Consider the following 20,050-nt stretch of genomic DNA (forward strand, 5'->3'; position numbering starts at 1 on the left):
GTGTGTAGAGTGATCACTGTGTGGAATGGGAAGGGCCACTGATCAGAGGCATATAAATGATTTACTAATAACATAGTTAATGTCAGTGAAGGTTAGAGACTTAACTGATTTGCAGCGGCACAGATTCCCAGCTCGTTGTAATTTTCTTTAGCAGCACTCAGCAGTTGTGGTATAGGAACAGAGGAAGCAGATGGTTGGATGACTTTCCATGGTTGAAGAGATGTACTGAGCTAGTGTGGTAGAAGAACCAGCAAGGAACTGGGAAGAGATATTGGTAAGAAAGTGGTTGATGCTCAACACTGAGGACATAAGTTAAGTGAATTATGACATATTCATAAAAAATTCTTACAGTTGTTAAAATTTATGTTTATAAAGTGCTTTTTTTTTATAGTATTAAAGTAATAAAAGTGCTGTAGGTTGTACAAAGATTTAGAAATAATCAACTGTAGTACTCTAGGGGTTATCTTAGGCATAATGAGGAAAAAAACCTCTCAAAACCAAGAGTCTTGGTTGCCCCTGTTAACACATAGACAGTCATTTGACAGGGATTATTATCTCTGCTTTACAGGTGAAGAAAATGAGATTTAGCAAAGGTGACTGTTCAGAGTTATAAATTTGGTGAATGGCAGAGTAACAACTATTATAGTACTTATTGAGTAGTTACTGTGTCAGGCATTATTTTATTTAAATAGTCTTATTTAATAGTTTCCTCACATGTTGCTTGAATTTTCATTTCTCAGTTAAAAAAACAGACTCAGGAGAGTAATAATATAAGCAATAGATAACTATCAAAATATACCAACAAGTGCTCTTAGAAGTTCAAGAGAAGAGGGAGATCGTGGGTGGATGAAGGACTTTGGAGATGATATTTGAACTTGGACTATGAAGTTCAAGTTGTTGTTTTAGTTGCTGAATTGTGTCCAACTCTTTTGTGACACCATGGGCTGTAGCCCACCAGATTCCTCTGTTCATTGGGTTTCCTGGGCAAGTATTCTTGGAGTGAGTTGACATTTCCTTCTTCAGGGAATCTTTCCAACCCAGGGACTGAACCCATGTCTCCTACACTGACAGGCAGATTCTTTATCACTGAGCCACCTGGGAAGCCCAAGAAGGATAGGTAGGATAGTCTTTTTTGGGGCCGCCGGGGGAGTTTCTTTGATTTACATTTTCCGCATTAAGAAAAGGTTTTCTATAATAGTCTAGTATATCATGTTTTGGGAGAAGGCAATGGCAACTCACTCCAGTACTTTTGCCTGGAAAATCCCACGGACAGAGGAGCCTGGTAGGCTGTGGTCCATGGTGTGGCTGAGAGTCTGACACGACTGAGCAACTTCACTTTCACTTTCCGCTTTCATGCATTGGAGAAGGAAATGGCAACCCACTCCAGTGTTCTTGCCTGGAGAATCCCAGGGACGGGGGAGCCTGGTGGGCTGCCATCTATGGGGTCACACAGAGTTGGAAATGACTGAAGCAACTTAGCAGCAACAACAGCAGCATTCATGTTCCTGGGGTGTTTTGCTCAGATAAAAAAAAAAATTATTTTTGCTTATTTTTAGTAAAAAGACCAAGGCTATCTATAGATGTTGTAAGGACTCAACATAATTTCCAGATCTTAAGTGTATTGCGTTCAAGACTGCTTTAGAAGGAATGGAAGAAATTTGCTTCCAATCAGCTTTGCTAGTTGACTCATGAACTCCTTAGTAGGTCTTCTAGGACAGGTTTCAAATATAAATATAAATCAGCCTATTTATCTACATATTAATCTTAGGTTATTTTTCTCCTTACACAGTAATTTTTATCTGGGTATTATTTTTACATTGGTTAGTAGAAAACACTTCATTTAAAACAACAATGAAAAGGCCACCGAAAATTAGTTTTTTTCATGCTGAATTGAAATGGTGAAAAATAAGGACTTTTTAAGGTTTAAAATTCCGTAAACCTTAAAGTAGGTTTAAATTTCCTTTCTCCCAGTCTTGACACTTTCCTTCTATTGTTTTAGTGGAAGAAACATTTGAATATAGAATATTTTACATTAAGGAATCTTCAAGAACACATCAGAAAGGATTTAGTAAGTATGATCTCACATTACTCATAGTAGGAGTTGCTCTGTGGATTTATTATTTATCAGGTTTTATATTTGGAGATGCCTATAATTGCTCTCTGTAAATTTCTGCAAAGTAGTCACCATTGCAGTCTGTCTCATTTTTAGATCAAGTCAGTATGTAATAGATTGTGGCTTCAAATGAGTACTTGATACTTTGTAATATAGGACTCATTTGGTAACTGCAAAGAAGTAAAGATAAAACAATTTAATGAGCTGTGTAAAGGTAGCTTCCATAGGGAAAGCACATTTTGAAAACAACTATGAAAAACTTACTATTACTGATTTGAGAAGAAATTAAAAATCTTTAGTCTTTTAACCATAAAAGAAATTGAATTTGTGATTAAGGAAATGTACCCTACTAGAAACAATTCCAGGTCCATATATTTTTAAAATCATGATTAAAAAAAAAAACTTCAGAAATTTACCAGCTTAACCATTTTTAAGTGTGTAGTTCAGTAGAGTTAAGCATATTCACATTATTATAGAGCATATCTCCAGCACTTTGTCATCTTGCAGATCTGAAATGCTATAGCCATTAAACAACTCCCTTTTCTGCCTCACCTTGGCACCTGGTAACCATGATTCTACTTCGTGTTACTATGAATTTGACTACTTTAGATGCCTCATATAAGAAGAATCATACAGTGTCTATTTGTGAGTGCTGTTCACTTCATATCATATCCTTAAGATTCATCTATTTTGTAGACTGTGACATGTTTTCCTTCCTTTTTAATGCTAATATTTCATTGTATGTATATGCCACGTTTTCTTTATCCATTCATCTCTCAGGGGACCTTAGGGTTGTTTTCACTGGTGGCCATTGTGAATAGTGCTGTTGTGAAGGTAGGTATCCAATATCTCTTTTGAGACCTTGCTTCCAATTCTTTTGGATATATACTCAGATTGGAATTGTTGGATCAAATGGTATTTCTTTTTATTTATTTATTTTTTTTTATTTTTTTTTTTTTAAAACTTCTCTCCGTGTTTATTTATTTCTTTACTTTTGACCACACCACAGAGCATGATGTGGGATCTTAGTTTTCCGACCAGGGATGGAACCTGCAACCCCTGCATTGCAAGTGTGGAGTCTTAAACACTGGACTGCCAGGGAAGTCCCACATTCAATACTTTTTAAAAAGAAAGCATTAATCTGTGTAAGGAAAAGATGAGCCTGAGTGAGACTTATCACAGTTACTTGTGAGAGATGACGTGCTGTGAAAAATTTCAGCAAGGGACTCATTAGGGTCACATGATATAAAATTTGGGATTTTAGGATTTAAAAATATATTTATATTTAGATAAAAAATTGGGATCTGAGGGATCATGTTATAAATAACAGATTATAAACAGGTGATCCACACATTACATGGGTCCATAGATGTGTTTGTTTGGCCTAAAGAGAACTCATAGAATTTAAAATTATTCCCAGCATTCTAAAATGGGAGAAAGAAAATATATGAGAACATCTTTATGATCTTGGGTTAGGTAAAAATTTCTTAGCTAAAACACCAAAATCATGATCACATGAAAAAAAAATAAGTTGGGCTCTAGAAAAATTAAAAACTTGTGTTTTTGGAATATACTGTTAGAAGAATGAAAGCTGAGTCATGGATTGGAAGAAAATAGTTGAAAATTACATATCTGATAAAGGACATGTATAAAGTTTATAGAAAGAACTCTGGAAAATAATAAAAACTCAATAATATGAAAATAAATAACCCAATAAAATTGGGCAGAAGATTTAAATGGACACTTAAGTAAATGAGATATATGGACAGCAAACAAACACATAAAAAGATATTCAACTGAAGTAAGGTATTTCTTTTTAAATTCTTTTTTGCTTATTTATTTTTTTCTTTTAATTTTTTAATTTTCGGGTGCTGTACTGCACATCATGTGGGATCTTGGTCCCCTGACTAGGAATTGACCCGTGACCCTGGCAGTGGATGTGAAGAGTCTTAACTACTATATCTCCAGAGAAGTCCCTCAAATGGTATTTCTATTTTTAATTTTTTGAGATACCTCCATACTGTTTTCCCTAGTGGTTGGACCATTTTACAATCCTACCAACAGAAGGTTCCAGCTTCTCTAGATCTTCACCAACACTTGTCTTATTTTCTGTTTTGTGTTTTTTTTTTTTAATAGTAGCCACCCTTATCAGACTTATGAGTTCAGACTTTACAAGTTAGTTCTATCAAACATTCATGGATAATTATAACTTTAGATAAATTCTTCTAGAGTCTAGAAAAATAACTATGCATTTGACTGTTCTGAGTATTTTGTATAAATGGAATCATAAATTTTTGTCCTTTTATGTCTGGTTTATTTCATTTGGCATGATGTTTCCAAGATTTATCCATTTTGTAGCATGTATCAGAACTTCATTCCTTTTTGTGGCTGAATACTGTTCCTTTATATGTATATATTACTTTCTGTATATCTATCAATTTGTTGGTGGACACTTGTTTTCCCAACAAATATAATTTTTAAAAGATACAGTTTATTATAGCAGCAACAGCAGCAACAGCAATTTAAAAAATACCTGGGAACAAAATCAACACAAGATATTCATGACCTTTTATGGAGAAGATTATAAAATATTTTTGAAAGACATTAGAGGAGATCTAAATAAATTGGGATACCATATTAATGAACAGGAAGACTCAGTATCATAAAAAACATTAGTTCTTTCCAAATTAATTTATAAGTTCAATACAATTCTATTTAATAATAGGGTATTTCGTTTAACTTGACAACCTCTATCCAAAATTTACATAGGAGAGCAAACTACCAATAAATATTTGGATACTTTTTTAGATAGTATGACTTCTAAAGCCATACTATCTGAACACTGTAATATTGGCACAGGATAGACCACAATGGAGCAGAATAGAGGCCAGAAACAGAACCTCTTCATGTAAGGAAATTTAGTATATGACAGAGTTTTGCAGATGAGTGAGGAAATAATGGACTGACTAAACAGTTTAACTGGTAATGAAACAATGGGATATCTATATGGAAATAATGGAATTTCTATTCACAGCATATATACAAGTAAGAAAGTGAAAGTGTTAGTTGCTCTGTAGTAATTAAAGATGTAAATATGAAAAACTTTTAGAAATAATTTGTAATTTGAATGACAAAGGAAAATACTAACAAATATATCTATTATCAAAATAAAAAAATTGCAGTTGTCAAAAGAAAACATGAAATGAAATATACCCTATCATCTAGGAGAAAATGTTTGTAAAGCACTGAACTAAAAAGAATAGGGACTTCCCTGGTGGTCCAGTGGTTAAGAATCTGCCATGTGATGCAGGGAATGCAGATTCAATCTCTGTGGGGGAACTAAGATCCCACATGCCTCGGGGCAACTACTGAGCCCTCTTGCCACAGTTAAGACCTGGCGCAGCCAAAAATAAATAAATATATTTTTTAAATAATTAATAATACAGATATACAAAGAATATTTTATAAACCAGTAATAATGATAGTGGACTGGAAATTCATAGAAGAAATGCAAATGAACTATAAACATGAAGAAGTCTTTAATCTTAGTCATGGAAATGCAAATTAAAACCTCAAATAATACATCATACTTGTCATTTTGGTAAGGAGGTGGAATAATGGGAACTCTCATGTACTGCTGTGGGGAGTGGAGTATCACTTGAAACTCCACTTTAGAAGATAGTTTAGAAGTATCTGACATAGTGTATACCCTAGGGAAACTTGAGAAGGTGGGCAAGAGTTTGTATGTGTAACAATATGAGAAAGTTCATAGCAATATTATTTGTTAAAACAAAAAACCTCACACTGCTCAAAAGGCATCAATAATAGAGTGAAGGAATTGTAGAATATTTATGTAGTAGTAGGGAACAGTGAAAATAACCACAGCTACATGTGATTGCCAACATCCATTGGAGCATAGAAAAAGCAAGAGAATTCCAGAAAAACATATGCTTCATTGACTATGCTAAAGCCTTTGACTATGTGGATCACAACAAACTGTGGAAAAAATTCTTAAAAGAGATGGGAATACCAGACCACCTTACCTGCCTCCTGAGAAACCTGTATGCAGGTCAAGAAGCAACTGTTAGAACCAGACATGGAACAATGAACTGGTTCCAAATTGGGAAGGGAGTACGTTAAGGCTGTATATTGTTGCCTGGCTTATTTAACTTATATGTAGAATACATCATGCAAAGTTCCGGGCTGCATGAATCACAAACTAGAATCAAGATTGCTGGAAAAAATACCAATAACCTCAGAGATGCAGATGACACCGCCCTTATGGCGGAAAGCAAAGAGGAATTAAAGAGCCTCTTGATGAAGGTGAAAGAGGAGAGTGAAAAAATTGGCTTAAAACTCAACATTCAAAAAACGAAGATCATGGCATCCAGTCCCATCACTTCATGGCAAGTAGATGGGGAAACAATGGAAACAGTGACGGACTTTATTTTCTTGGGCTCCAAAATCACTGCAGATGGTGACTGTAGCCATGAAATTAAAAGATGTTTGCTCCTTGGAAGAAAACTTATGACAAACCTAGTCAGCATATTAAAAAGCAGAGACATTACTTTGCCGACAAAGGTCCATGTAGTCAAAACTGTGGTTTTTCCAGTAGTCATGCATGGTTGTGAGAGTTGGACCATGAAGAAGGCTGAATGCCGAAGAATTGATGCTTTTGAACTGTGGTGTTGGAGAAGACTCTTCAGAGTCCTTTGGACTGCAAGAAGATCAAGTCAGTCAATCCTAAAGGAAATCAGTCCTGAGTATTCATTGGAAGGACTGATGCTGAAGCTGAAGGTCTAATACTTTGGTGAAAACCTCGTGCAAAGAGCTGACTCATTAGAAAAGACTATGTTAGAAAAAAGACTATGTTAGAAAGACTGAAGGCAGGAGGAGAAGGGGATGACAGAAGACAAGATGGTGGGATGGCATCACCGACTCAATGGACATGGGTTTGAACAAGCTCCAGGAGATGGTGAAGGACAGGGAAGCCTGGCGTGCTATAGTCCGTGGGGTTGTAAAGAGTCAGACACGATTGAGCAACTGAACAACAACACATCTATCAATATAAACGAATCTTAAAGACATGTACAGAGTGAAATGCTATGGAATGATTCTTCCTTCTGAAAGTTATAAAGAGACAAAATATTTTAGGAGATGGAGCCCCTGGGGGAAAATAATAAGGGAATTTGGGAGATTTAAAAAGCAGTGGCAGAGGAAGGAAAGTTTGGCAAGGAGTCTGAAAAGGAACAGTCGGACATACAATGAAGTATAACTGAGAAGGATCAAGACCAGGTAGTTTTTCTGTCATATATAAAGTTGTAGTACTGGGTTGAAGGTAAGGCTTGATTTGAAACACATCACTCTTTCTGTGATTGGTCTTTATGTGTGTGTATTTTTATATTTTCTTTGTTATGAGGTTAAAGAAGGTCTCTTAAAAAGGCCTGATAAAAGTCTGTTTTAAATTGGAATTTTAAAAGTAACTTTGTAAAAAAAAGTAACTTTGTTTGCCTTCTTTTCTATTATTGAGATATAATTCATATGCTGTTATATTCACCATTTTAAAATATACAATTCAGTAGCTTTTAGTATATTCACAAAGTTGTGCAGCCAACTAATTCCAGAACACTAAAACATGTAGGAATTTCCCTGGTGGTCCAGTGGTTAAGACTCTGCATTTCTACTGCAGGGGACATGGGAACTAAGATCCCACATGCTGCATGTAGCACAGAGCACCCCCATAAAATGTTGTAAACCTTGTAGCCTTAGCAGTTACTCCCTATTCTGCTTACCCAAGCCCATAGCAACTACTGACCTACTCCTGTCTTTATGGATTTGCCTGTTCTGGACATTTCATATAAATGGAATGATACAGTATATAGCCATTTGTATTTGACTTCTTTCAGATAGCAAAATGGTTCATCTATTTGTAGCATACATCAGTGCTTCATTTCTTTTTGTGGCTGAGTAATATTCCACTTTATGTATCTACCACATTTGTTTAATTGGTAAAGAATCCACCTGCCAATACAGGAGACACAAGAGATGCAGGTTTGGTCCCTGGGTTGGAAAGATCCTGGATAAGGAAGTGGCAACCCACTCCAGTATTCTTGCCTGGAAAATTCCATGGACAGAGAAGCCTGGTGGGCTACAGTTCATGGGATTGCAAAGAGTCAGACATGACTGAGTGACTGAACACACATTTGGTTTTCCTTCATCAGTTGATAGATATTTGGGTTGTTTCTACTTTTCAGCTATTATGAAGAATGCCGCTATGAACATTCATGTGCAGAATTTTTAATTTTCCGTTTTCTTGGGTAAATACCTTGGAGTGAAATTGCTGAGTCATATGGTAACTTTATGTTTAAGTTTTTGAGGAACTGCCAAACTGTTTTCCACAGTGGCTGCTGCATGATCTTACATACTTGCCAGCAACGTGTGACAGTTCCATTTCTTCTGCATCTTCATCAACACTGTTATCTGTCATTTTTATTGTAGACATTCTAGCAGATGTAAAGTGGTATCTCATTGTGGTTTTGATTTACATTTCCTTGATGACTAGTGAAGTTGAGCATTTTTCATGTGCATATTGGACATTTGTATATCTTCTTTGCTGCAATGTCTGTTCAATATTTTATTCCCTGTGGGGGCTATTCTAGGTAGAATTGTTTTCTTTTTTTAATTTTTTATTTACTTATTTACTTTTGACTGTGCTGGGTCTTCATTGCTACAGACTTTTTTTCTAGTTGCAGTAAGCAGGGTCTGCTGTAGTTGCAGTGAGTGGGGACTATTCTCTAGTTGCGGTGTACAGGCTTCTCATTGCAGTGGCCTCTCTTATTATGGGGCACGGGTTCCAGGGAGTGTGGGCTTTAGTAGTTGTGGCATGTGGGCTCAGTGGTATGGCTCCCAGGCTGTAGAATACAGGCTCAGTTGTTGTGGCACACAGGCCTAGTTGTTCCACAGCATGTGGGATCTTCCCAGATCAGGGATCGAACCCATGTCAACTGCCTTGGTAGGCAGACTGGTCACCACTGAGCCACCAGAGAATTGTTTTCTTAATGTTGGTTTTGATTATTAATTGCTAGTGTATAGGAATTCAATTGACTTTTTCTTTACTAACTAAATTGTTAATAATGGTTTCTTTTGGGATATGATTATAGGAGGTTTGCACTTTTTTTTTTTAAGTTCCTGTTAGGAACTAGGCCGCACAGCAGGAAGTGAGCAGCAGATGAGCAAGCCAAGCTTTATCTGCAGCTCCCCATAATTCCCCACTGCTTGTATTACTGCCTAAAACATATTTCCCTGGCCTCCCTCCCTTCCATAGAAAAATCGTCTTCCATGAAACTGGTCCCTGGTGCCAAAAGGGTTGGGGACCGCTGCATTATCAGGTTGAGGAAAATCGCTTCTGCTCCTAGTTTGTTGAGTGTTTTTATGTTGAAAGATTGATTTTTTGTCAAGTGCTTTTTCTGCATCTATTGTGATGGCTAAACCTTATTCTTTTATTCTGTTAATAAGGTATGTCATTGATTTCTGTTTGTTGAACCAACCTTGCATTCCTGGACCAAATCTCACCTAGTCATAGTGTATGATCCTTTTTATGTTTTGTTGGAGTTGTTAGTTTGCTAGTATTTAATTGTGGATTTTTGTATCTTTGTTCCTATTGGGATATTGGGTCCAAAGTTTTCTTCTCTTGTGTTGTCTTTTTCTGGTATTGGTGTCAGAGTTATACTGGCCTCATGCAATGAGTTGGAAGGAGTTGCCTCCTCTGTTTTGCTAATTCCTCTTTTCCCCCTAATGTCCAATCCTAGTTTTCTTCAGTTCTGTTGTTACTTCAAAAATTTTAGTGCTATTTTTCTGATTCTTTTTTTTTTTTTTTTAACAAATACCTAAAAATACTTTATGGTCTTCATAATTGCATTTAGTGTACCAATTGGGAGTGTGATTCATGGTACACAGCAAACCTTAAATGAAATCAACCTAAGATACTGTCTTTCTTGGACAGTCAAGCACAAGGATAGGAGGAGCTATTTAGGTGTAATCAAACATTTTATAGGTAAGACAAGAGAGTTTAAGAGGATTCTTAAGGTTACATTACTAGATAATGGCCAAGCTTGGAGATTTTGTTTTAGACCTGTAGCTTTCTATGTGTTTGTGAGCAATACTAAGAAATAGTATTCTGTTTAGTTGAATGAATATGTCTAAAACTTATCATGTTATAATCATCATATTTTCCAATAGAGAAGTCCTTAGAACTATAATGAATTCATTGCTATCAGGAAGATATTATTGGAACCTTCAAAGCAGTTAATTTTAACTGAAGGAACTGCTATTTACCTAAATTATATCATGTGAGTGGACAAAAAAATAAAGTCAGTGTCAAAATACATTGAAATCTGAAGGAACTCTTGTCTCTAGGTTGGGAAAAGAAACAAAGGGAACAGAAATCACATTACTATTTCAACCTGAATGGTTTTTTTTAAATATTAAAAAAGTCTGAGGTTTATTTAGCATTTTATCTGAGGTGCTAATGAGAGTAAAAGAACATGAAGATCAATCCCACATTCAATTTTAAGGGGCCTTGCGGTAGTGCAAGCACTCAGACTAACAATTTTGAAAGTATGAAAAATGCCTTATGTTTACAACACACAAAAAATACTGTAAGGATTTCCTGTCCAAAGGGGATAGTCTGAATATCTGCAAAATCTTCCCAATCTGAAGACTCCCAACACCCATTGTTCAGCTGTTTTTCCCAATTCTGACCTGGAACTTTGGACAGAACAAGTAGTACAGAAAGCTTTTCTAGGCAGAAGAGTCTCTGCTGCTGCTATTTAGTCACTAAGCCTGACTCTTTGCGACCTCATGGACTGTAGCCCGCCAGGCTTCTCTGTCCATGGGATTTTCCAGGCAAGAATACTGGAGTGGATTGCCATTTCCTTCTCCACAGACTAAATTTTGTAACTTTTAATTATTAATTAAATGTTACTTCTATTAACTGTTAAATATATTTTTTTTTTGCTTATGAGACAATCTTTCAGAAAAATGCATTTTCAAAGAAAAAAATAAGCAATATAATTTTAAGAAAATAACATATATGTTTCTAAAGATAAAATCATAACTTCAATTTTACTGAGCCAAGAAGATGAACTAGAAGTACTTGCTGGAAATTGCAGTTTTCTGTCTCAGTGTCAATAATGTACAAATGAAATTCTGTGTTGTGATTGGCTTATGTACTGTTTTCATTCAGAGATTAGTTTTGCCAGCAATATCTGATTTGGGATCGGAATTTATCTCACAAAGCAGGTTGGTTTTTGGGACATAGGAAAGGGTCAGTGTTACTAATGAGCATGCTACGGAGAGAAAATTTCAGTGGAGAAAAATAGCATTTGTTCATGCATGAACAAAATTGTGCTGTAGTTCAATGTTGTATGCCAAATAGCCTGTGAAGTCTGGATTGGAGTGTGGCAGCTTGGGATGGGGGATGGTATTTAATCATTATCTTTGAAAAAGAAGTTGGTTAAAGGTGTCAATTGTTTTCTTTTAGAAAGATGAAATGTTTTTGTTTCTTTATCTCCTGTTTTCATAATTTTATTTTTAGATTTTCAAAAAACTGAGGATTCAAGTAAAAATTTTTTCTTCCTTCTGAATAGCTGTTTTTTTCCTCTGGGTAGCCTGATCCACCAGTTATTCTTTTCTAAGCATTTTTCTATATCTAAGATTATATCAGCATCCACAGTATTTCTGGTTCTTTTTTAAAAGTTCTCTAAAATGAAATAGGTTCATCAGTTTAGGAACTGTATTTTATTTATTATTATTTAATATTTATTTATATATTTTTGACTGCATCGGATCTTAGTTGCGGCACACAGAATCTTTGTTGTGGTGCAAGGGCTTCACAGTAGTTGTCATTTGTGGACTCTGCAGTTTGTGGTGCATGGGCTTAGTTGCCCCTTGGCGTGTGGGATCTTAGTTCCCTGACCATGTCCCCTGCATTGGAAGGCGGATTCTTAAACACTAGATCACCAGGGAAGTCCCTAGGAACTGAATTTTAATAGAATTATTTAGTTTTGTTACTTTTGTGTTTAAAACCGTGTGTAATTTCAGACTATTCACAGATACATGTACTGGGAAGTTTTCTCTTGTTCCCTGGTTCCTTCGCAGTGGTTAGTAACTACTGCTTTCATGTTTCCAGAAATTCAGAGGAATTTTTTAATAAAATGGTCATCTAAAGTACCATGGTTAAAACTTTATTCAGGTAGTCAGAATTTATCAAGTGATGAAATATTTCAGATCTGTTATGTGTACTTGATAACATCGTTTGCCTTTGACAATGGAGGTGGTGGTTTAGTCACTAAGTTGTGTCTGACTTTTGTGACCCCATGGACTGTAGCCTGCCAGGCTCCTCTGTCCATGAGATTTTCCAGACAAGAATACTGGAGTGGGTTGCCGTTTCCTTCTCCAGTGGATCTTCCCAACCCAGGAATCAAACCCAGGTCTCCTGCATTGCTGGCAGATTCCCAACTGAGCTACAAGGGAAGCCTTTGACAATACTTCACAAGATAATTTCTTTATTTACTTAGTATTATTTACACAGTACTCTCAAAAACATTTGGTAAAGGTTTATAAATGAAACATTTTTCTTAAACTGAGAATTTTTAGGTCAGGGATATTTGTAGAAGATAGAATTAAAAAAAAAACCAAATGTAAGAGGTTGATACAGAACAATTTAAAGAAAGCATTGCAAGTTCCTTTTTTACTTTTGGGTGATTGATCAGAATCAATATCTAAATATAGCTTAAATGAGTTAACTGTAAAAAGGAAACATGAAATAGTAGTGGTTTATTTCTTCTTTGCCTTTATTAAATTAAAAAGTTTCTGATCTACTAGTTTGCCGTCTCGAGTTGTACTCAACTGCCAGTAACAGTTGACTAAGCCAAAGGTCCTAGGGACTTTTTTCCTAATACAGAGGTGACTGCTTTTATGTTTGCCTTTTGGTTCTGCATATGATGCTTAGGTGTGGTTTAGTGGTAACTTAAATATCCTGTTAATGCCTAATAAATATTTTTGGTGTCCACTGTGTCACCTCTAGGTAACAAAAAAAACCTTTTCTCTACCTTTATATGTTCAGTTACTGGGGATTTCAAGTTAAATTCATAATTGCCAGATTAACAAAGGAAAAGGTTTATCCCTCGTGCACAGGAGTGTCGCAGAAAAGAAGTGAAAACCCAAAGAAGCAGTTAGGCTTAAGAGCTTGTATGTCATATTTTTTCTTTTAAATTGGACTATAATTGATACATAACATTATGTTAGTTTCAGGTATGCAGTATAATGATTTGATATATGTATATATTGTGAAGTGATCACAGTAAGTCTAGTTAACCTCTATCACCACGTATAGGTACAGATTTTTTTCTGATGAGAACTTTTAAGACTTATTATTCTCTTAGTAACTTTCGAACATAATATATAGTATTTTTGACTGTGGTCATCATGCTGTACATTACATTCCCAGGACTTATTTATTTTATACCTGGAAATTTGTATCTTTTCACCACCTTCACCCATGTCTCTCATTCCTTGCCTCTGGCAGTCACCAATCTGTTCTATCTATGAGTTATGTTTTTTTCTTTTTCTTTCAGATTCTACATACAAGTGAGATCATACAGTATTTATCTGTCTTATTTCACTCAGCATAAGCCTTCGAGGTCCATCCATGTTGCCACAAATGGCATGATTATTTTCTTTTTATGACTGAATAATATTCTATTATATATGTGTGTATATATGTATATACACATTGACTGTGCCAATGTGGCTTGTGGGATCTTAGCTTCCTGACCAGGGATCAAACCCAGGCCACAGCAGTGAAAGCCTGAAAGCACTGAGTCCTAACCACTGGACCTCCAGGGAATTCCCTCCATTGTATATGTTTCCTTTATCTATGCATCCATCTGTGGACATTTAGATTGTTTCTGTATCTTGGCCATTGTAAATAATGCTGCAGTGTACATGGGGGTCCGTCTCTCTTTTTGAGTGAATATTCTCTTTGTTTTTGGATAAATACCCAAAAGTGGAGATGCTGGTTTGTACATCAATTCTAGTTTTCATTTTTTAAGGAATCTATAGTTGCTGTACCAATTTACATTCCTACTGACAATTCATGAGGGCTTTCTTTTCTCCACATCCTTGTCAACACTTGTTATTTCTTGTCTTTTTGTTTATTTATATGTGGCTGTTCTGGGTCTTTGTTGCTGCGTGGGCTTTCTCTCTAGTTGTGGTATGTGGGCTGCTTACTACAGTTGCCTCTCTTGTGAGCACAGGCTCTAGGGTGTTTGGGCTTCAGTAGCTGTGGCTCCTGGCTCTGTAACACAGGCTCAGTGGTGTGGCTCATGGGCTTAGTTGCTCTGTAGCATATGTGGGATCTTCCCAGATCAGGGATTGAACCCATGTCTACTGCATTGGCAGGTGGATTGTTTACCACTAAGCTACCAGGGAAGCTGTTTTGTCTTTTTCATAATAGCTATTTTAACAGATGTGATGTGATATCTATTGTAGTTTTATTTGGATTTCCTTGATAATTAGTGATGTTGAGCACCTTTTCATGTAACAGCTATCTGTATGTCTTTTTGGAAAAGTGGCTGTTCAGATCCTCTGCCCATTTTTTATCAGATTTTTTGCTATTGAGTTGCATAACTTTTTAATATATTTTAGATATTAATCTCTTATCAGAGATATGACTTTCAGCTATTTTCTCCCATTCAGTCGGTTGTTTTTTCATTTTGTTGATAGCTTTCTTTGCTGTACAGAAGCTTTTTAGTTTGATGTAGTCCCAGTTGTTGATTTTTGCTTTTGTTGTCTTTGGTTTTGGTGTCAAATCCAAAAAACCATTGCCAAGACTTATGTCAAGGAGCTTACCTTCTGTTTTCTTCTGGGAATTTTATGGTTTCAGCTCTTATGTGTGATTGTTTAATCCACTTAAAATGTTTATTTATTTGGCCGTACTGGGTCTTAGTTGCAGCATGCAGGATCTTTAGTTGTGGCATGTGAACTCAGTTTTAACATGTAGGCTCCGGTTCCCTGACCAGGGATTGAACCCAGGGCCCCTGCAATGATTGGTAGCATGGTGTCTTGGCCACTGAACCACCAGGGAAGTCCCTCTGCTGTTTCTTAATTGCCTTAGCTCAAAATAATGCTCATGCCAAAGTGGCATATTTTGATCCCCTTCACTGAGGCATGTTTTGTTCTATAATACATCTGGCCTTCTGAATAGGGTGTCAGATCAGAATCTGAGCCTCTTCTTTATCCTAGCTCTTTTTTTTTTTTTTTTTTTGGTTTAACAATTCAGTTATATATAAACCTTTTGTATATGAACAAAAAGTGGCGACAAGAAAAAATATTCCCCTTTTAAACACAGGCCTGATTAAATTAGCAGTTCTTAAGCTTTTTGGTTTGGAACCTTGACACCCTTAAACATTATTGAAGACCCTAAAGAGTTTTTGTTTATGGAAGTTATATCTATTGTTACTATATTAGAAACTAAAACTGGGAACGTTTGAAAATGATTACCTTACCTTATTCATTTAAAAATAACATTAATGAAACTATTAATGTAACATAAATGACATATTTTAAATGAAAAATTTCTAAATCAAATTTAGAAGAATGGCATTGGTTTTCTTTTTTTTCACATCTCTTTAATCTCTGGTTAATAAAGGGCAGATGGATTCTTATATCTACTTCTTTCATATGTTGTGATATGTTGTTTTGGTTGAAGTCTATGAAGAAAAATCTAGTCTCACACAGATACGTAGTTACAAAAGGGAGGAATATTTTAACATAATTAATATTAGTGTTTAAGCCCTTCCTTGACACTACAGCAAAACTTTAATAGTTTCTTAAAGGTTAGTTGAAATGTGGAATCAAAAACCATATCCAGCTTCCTTTGTGGTCCAGTGGTTAAGAATTCACTTTGCAGTGCAAGGGACACTAGTTCCATCCCTGTCCAGGAAGATCCTACATGCCATGGCGCAACTAAGCCCATGTGCTGCAACTACTGTAGCCTTTGTGGCTAGAGCCAATGATCTGCAACAAGAGAAGCCACCACAACGAGAAGCCCATGCACTACAATGAAGACTTGTCCTTGCTCGCCACAAACAGAGAAAGCCCATGTGCAAGACCTTCCACAGCCAAATAACTAAATAAATCTTAAAGGGAATTTCCCAGTGGTACAGTGGTTAAGACTGCGCTTCCAATGCAGGGGGAGTGGGTTTGATCCCTGGGCTAGGAATAAAATCCCCCATGCTGCATAGCACACCTGAAAAATGAGAAAAAAACAACAACAAAACTTACCAAACAACTTTTCAGACTCTTATTATATTATAGTCCGTTGGTCTGTCTTGTACTTTAGTGGATTTCTTAGCCATGCATGATTTTAAAACGTCATTAATTGTTGTAGTCCATTTGGGTTACCATAAGAAAAATATTTTAGACAAGGTAGCTTATCAACAGCAGAAATTTATTGTTCGTGGTTCTGGAGGCTGAGAAATCTATAATCAAGGTGCCATCAGATTTGGTATCTGGTGAGAACTCACCTTCACATTCATAGGTGGCTATACTCTCTGTGTCCTTATGTGGTAGAAGTGGAGTCTAGACTGCTAAGGGAGGTCTTTGGGGTCTTCTTTTATAAGGATCATGATCCCATTAATGAAGCCTACATCCTCATGACGTAATCACCTCCCAGAGACCCTCACCTCCAAATAACATCATATTGGGAGTTAGGGTTTAATATATGAATTGTGTGGGCATATGTTAGGCTATACCCTGCAGGCCTGCAAGCCCTGCCTGTTCTTGCCCTGCTTAAAGACTGAAGAAAGAGCTCGGAGTCAGCGACAGAGATATCAATAGTTTCATAGGTGGGTGAATCTTACATAGACAGCAGATGGCTACTGGAGGAAGGGGAGGGGGTGATTCACATCATGTTGGCTCATTGGTTACTGGGGAAACTAACAGAGGGGCATATGCCTTTGATAAGCTATCACGGTGAAGATAATTCTGATTTAAAGATTGAAAAAATCAGTAGCTGGTTTGGAGCAGGTTATTGATTAGATTCTATGATTAACACAGAAAATCAGTCATGTGAATAAGGTGTAGGTGAAGCAGGGACTGGATGGCCTGGTCGTACACAATACAGACAATTAACCTGTAGTGGTCTTTTTGAGACTACTGGTTGACTTAATTATGTAGGTCTTCCACATGTTTTCACATTTAATTCTGCAATATTAAGTAATCATATTAATACCACTGTTGACCTCAGTAGCAAAGTTTTAAAGTATTGGGAAGCTTTCAACTTTTTCAGAAGTTGTAATATTCTTTTGAAAGTTCAATTTTGTTATATTGGCAGCAAGTACTATCCATAGTTGTCTGTAAAGTGAGAGCCTTTATTTTTAAGAAAAATGTTTGCCAAATACCCATCTTAATAATTATAGTTTGTTAGACATTTTCAAAGTTAAAAATAATAAGAAAAAAAAAAAGTTAAAAACAGAATTCTGTGGAGAAAATAGCTTGCAAGTCAATCACTTAAGTGTTTTTCTTCAACATAACTGTCATATTACATTGTGCAGAACTGCTTTATATGTATTTTTCATTTTGTCACCCAGAATATTAAAAAGATATTAAGGTCATGGTTTATAAAATTTTAAGTATATATATTTTAATAAAATAAATATAGAGATGTAATAAAATATTTTACTACTTTATGTTGGACATTTTTGAGTCCAACTGACTTTTTTTTAAAACTCAGATGTGTGATAGTAAAGAATTGAGTGACTAGACTGATAAAATAGTACAGTTTGATTCCACTGCTTTTATTTATCCTTTATTGAGTGTACTTATACACTCTTCAGTGAACCATAACTAAGTAAAAAAGGAAATACTAATATGAGAATAGTCTTGATTTTTATGTTCCCTGAAAAAAGTCTCAGGGGCTCTTGAGAGTTTGTGGAACACACTTTGAAAACTGTTGCAATATCCATCAGGAGAAGAGTGCTTTTTCTATGTCATGACGATTTTAGTAGGAATCACCTTAGCCATTTATTTGGTACTGCGTAGGAAAACACAAAAGGAAAAGATGATGATTGTGCAGGTAACAAAATTGTTCTAATATATACAAAATATAAGATTTATAATTTTAACCATTTTAAGTATGCAGTTCAGTGGCATAAGTAAATTCTTGATGTTGTGCAACCAATACCACTATCCATTTCCAGAATTTGTCATCATCTCTAACAGGAACTCAGTACCTTTTAGACAGTAATTCCTCCATTCTCCCTATCCCACAGCTCCTGCTAACTTCTATTCTACTTTTTGTCTCTATTAATTTACCTCTGCTGGGTACATCATTTAAGCTGAGTTAATAGTATTTATCTTTTTTTGTCTGGTTTATTTCACTTAGCATTATGTGTTCAGGATTTGTTCATGTTGTCGCTTGCATCAGAATTGCATTCTTTTTAAAGGCTGAATAATATTCCTTTTATTTGTATACCACACGTTGTTGGTCTGTTCTTCTGTTGATGGAGTCAGGATGTTTCTGTCTTTGGCTATTGTGAATAATGCTACTATGAACATTGGTGTGCAAGTATCTGTTTGAGCCCTTGCTTTGAATTATTTTGAGTATATAACTAGAAGTGAAATTGCTGGATAATCTGGTAATTTTATATGTTTAACTTTTTAAGGAACCACGGCATCTGTACCATTTTTACATTCCCACCAGCAGTGTACCAGGGTTCCAACTTCTTCAGGTTTTTGCCATCACTTGCTGTTTTGTTATTTTGAAAATAGCCATCCTAATGGATAAGTAATAATTCATTGTGGTTTTGATTTTTAGTTCCCTAATAATGAATAATAATATTTTCATGTGCTTATTGGTCTTTTGTATATCTTCTTTGGAGAAATATCTATTCATGTCCTTTGCCTATTTTTCAGATTGAGTTGTTTGTTTATTAGCTCTAGTAGTTTTCTGTTTTATTTTTGATTGAGATTTTCTATATTTAGAATATGTCATCTGCAAATAGAGGTAGTTTTGCCTTTTTTTCTTCTGTGCTGCCTGACTTGCAGGATCTTAGTTCCCTGATTAGGGATTGAACCCAGGCCATCTCAGTGAATACACCAAATCTTAACCACTGGACCACCATGGTATTCTCTTGCTTTTTAATTTCCAACTTGGATGCCTTTTATTTCTTTTTCTTGCCTAATTTCTGGCTAGAACCTCCAGTCCCATACAGCTTTTATGTCATTTTACTCAGGTTTCAAAATCCTGTGAGAAGAGATTCAGTTTGCTTTATTCAGATTATGTGTCCATCCCTGAATCCCTTAGCCCTGGGGATAACAGGAAGCCTTGACTTACCAAGACATGTACAGGGAAGGAGTCATTCTACCAGGTGAAAATGCAGTACTGTTACCAAGGGAGGGCAGATGACTGCCCAACAGCCAAAAACAAACTGCCATTGGCTCTAAGGCCCTTTTTGGTCACGATTGTGGCAAATCCTGGATTAGAACCCAAGTCCTTTGATTCATAGGCCAGTAGCTTTGTTCTATATTCTAGCAGTTCTTTGTTATACATTAACCATGAATTAATTTTCTTAGAATGCTCAGTTCACTTGGTTTGAATGTTCTTTGTTACCAGTTGCCACAATTTAGTAAGGCTTTCAAGCAGCATTTTCTGTTACACAGAAAGAAATTTGTTGGATAATATCGAATTCTTTTAAATGTCCTTATGTTAATCTAAAAGTTTATGTTCAATATGTGTATATGCCATTTCATGTTAAGTTTTTATTCTCTGTCCAGTAAGAATTGCTCATGGCATGCTTATAGTATCAAAACTTCATTTTGGCATTTGCATTTAAACATTTTTCTATTTTATTTATTTAGTATGTTGATTTATGA

General features: G+C 35.8%; 1 protein-coding gene across 4 annotated transcripts in view; it reads left to right on the forward strand.

Annotated features, from left to right (window-relative positions):
- The window catches only part of PIK3R3 (phosphoinositide-3-kinase regulatory subunit 3), a 97,978-nt gene that overhangs the window by 21,180 nt on the left and 56,748 nt on the right, over positions 1 to 20,050 (forward strand). Inside the window, exon 2 of one of the 4 annotated variants that reach the window (XM_065913865.1) lies at positions 2,000 to 2,068. The exons of 2 other annotated variants lie outside the window; for them this stretch is intronic. In XM_065913865.1, coding sequence (XP_065769937.1) covers positions 2,000 to 2,068 — 69 coding nt within the window. Of the gene's footprint in view, positions 1 to 1,999; positions 2,069 to 4,075; positions 4,098 to 20,050 lie in introns of those variants that run through there. One more of the 4 variants, XM_065913885.1, reaches the window with a different exon arrangement.

Source organism: Muntiacus reevesi, chromosome 1, assembly GCF_963930625.1.
Source record: "Muntiacus reevesi chromosome 1, mMunRee1.1, whole genome shotgun sequence".
Lineage (NCBI taxonomy): Eukaryota > Metazoa > Chordata > Mammalia > Artiodactyla > Cervidae > Muntiacus > Muntiacus reevesi.